Source organism: Ursus americanus, chromosome X (assembly GCF_024610735.1).
Source record: "Ursus americanus isolate L20-20 chromosome X, mUrsAme1.1.p, whole genome shotgun sequence".
NCBI classification, from domain to species: Eukaryota; Metazoa; Chordata; class Mammalia; order Carnivora; family Ursidae; genus Ursus; species Ursus americanus.
The window spans coordinates 18,949,938-18,951,438 of record NC_142164.1 but is presented as its reverse complement, the minus strand read 5'-3'; the positions used below and the strand labels follow the sequence as shown (position 1 = coordinate 18,951,438).

The following is a 1,501-nucleotide window of genomic DNA, read 5'->3' as shown; positions in this document are numbered from 1 at the left end:
AATTCAGCATATTAATTTTTTCATTTATTCACTCATTCTTATATAAATCCAACCAATATTTATTGAGCACCGACCATGTGCCAAGCACCATCTTTAGTCCTGGACTACAGCATTGAACATAGTAGATAAAATTCATGACCTTGTTGAGCTTGTATTTTAGTAGGAAGAGAATATGAGCCAGTACTGTCTGGTTCCAAGACCTTGATTCAATTCTATAATCTAGTATAATGTCCTCTGACCAGTTTTTGTGTCATGTTACTATTTTACAGTGAGGTTGAATTTTTCCCTTTTTAGACACTGCAGAACCATGCACCAAGGAAACCGAACTATTTCCAAATTCTTCCTCCTGGGACTCGCTGTGGGGTCTGAACAGCAGAAGCTCATTTTTATACTATTTCTGTGCATGTATCTGGTCACCATAGTAGGAAACTTACTTATCATCCTGGCTATTATCAATGATGCTCACCTTCATAGCCCCATGTACTTCTTCCTTGCCAACCTGTCCTTCACTGACATCTGCTTCACAACCACTACAATCCCCAAAATGCTGGCAGACATCCAAAGCCGGAGCCCAACTATCTCCTTTGCAGGATGCCTTACACAAATGTACTTTTTTATTTTGCTGGTGGACCTGGACAATTTCCTCTTGGCAGCCATGGCATATGACCGGTATGTTGCCATTTGTCACCCATTACACTATGCTGTATTACTGAGCCCCAAGCGTTGTGCCTTATTGGTAGTGACTCCATGGGTCATCTCCAACCTTGTCTCAATACTGCATCTCAGTCTGCTGGGTCTCTTGACCGTCTGTGATCAGAAAAAAATCCCACACTTTTTCTGTGACCTGGAACCCATTTTAAGGCTTGCTTGCTCAGACACCCAAATCAATGACTTGACAATCTTAGTCATTGGGGGAGCAGTTATCTTTATTCCTTTCACCTTCATTATTGTCTCCTATGTCTTTATTTGTTTCACCGTACTTGGGGTTCCTTCAGCCAAGGGGAAGTGGAAAGCATTCTCCACTTGTGGCTCCCATCTCTCAGCTGTGGCCCTTTTCTATGGATCCATCATTGGGGTCTACTTTCTGCCCTCTTCTGCCTACTCAGTAGAAAGGGATAAGGTAGCTGCCATCATGTATACAATTGTAACTCCCATGATGAACCCCTTCATCTATAGTCTAAGGAACAAGGACATGAAAGGAGCACTAAGGAGACTATTCAGCAAGAAAAAATTTTTCTGGAGATGGTGAGCCCTGCCACAGGAGACACCTCTATCAGATTTTTAGACGTGGATTAGCACACAGAGAGTCCAAAGCCTCAGGCTACTGTGCTATTATGGCAGTTTCTTTCTCATCCATCTCCTGCCCCCAATCCAGGTCCAGGACTCTAGATGAGATTCATATCTCCATTAAAAACAACAACAATAACAAAACAAAACAAAATGTTCCTTTATTCCACAGTCTTTTACTACTTACATACAGTTTTCCCTAAATAAGCTCATG

At 41.9% G+C, this 1,501-nt stretch overlaps 1 protein-coding gene across 1 annotated transcript; it reads left to right on the top strand.

The window, feature by feature from the left end:
* Nucleotides 1-307: 307 nt before the first annotated feature.
* LOC123780192 (olfactory receptor 1E16-like) lies at nucleotides 308-1,249 on the top strand. The gene has a single exon (XM_045778981.2). It carries the CDS (start codon nucleotides 308-310, stop codon nucleotides 1,247-1,249), a length of 942 nt encoding a protein of 313 aa, XP_045634937.2.
* Nucleotides 1,250-1,501: the final 252 nt, after the last annotated feature.

Excerpts from the sequence above, each read along its gene's own strand:
- LOC123780192 (XM_045778981.2), top strand. The coding sequence starts at position 308 with ATGCACCAAGGAAACCGAACTATTTCCAAATTCTTCCTCCTGGGACTC.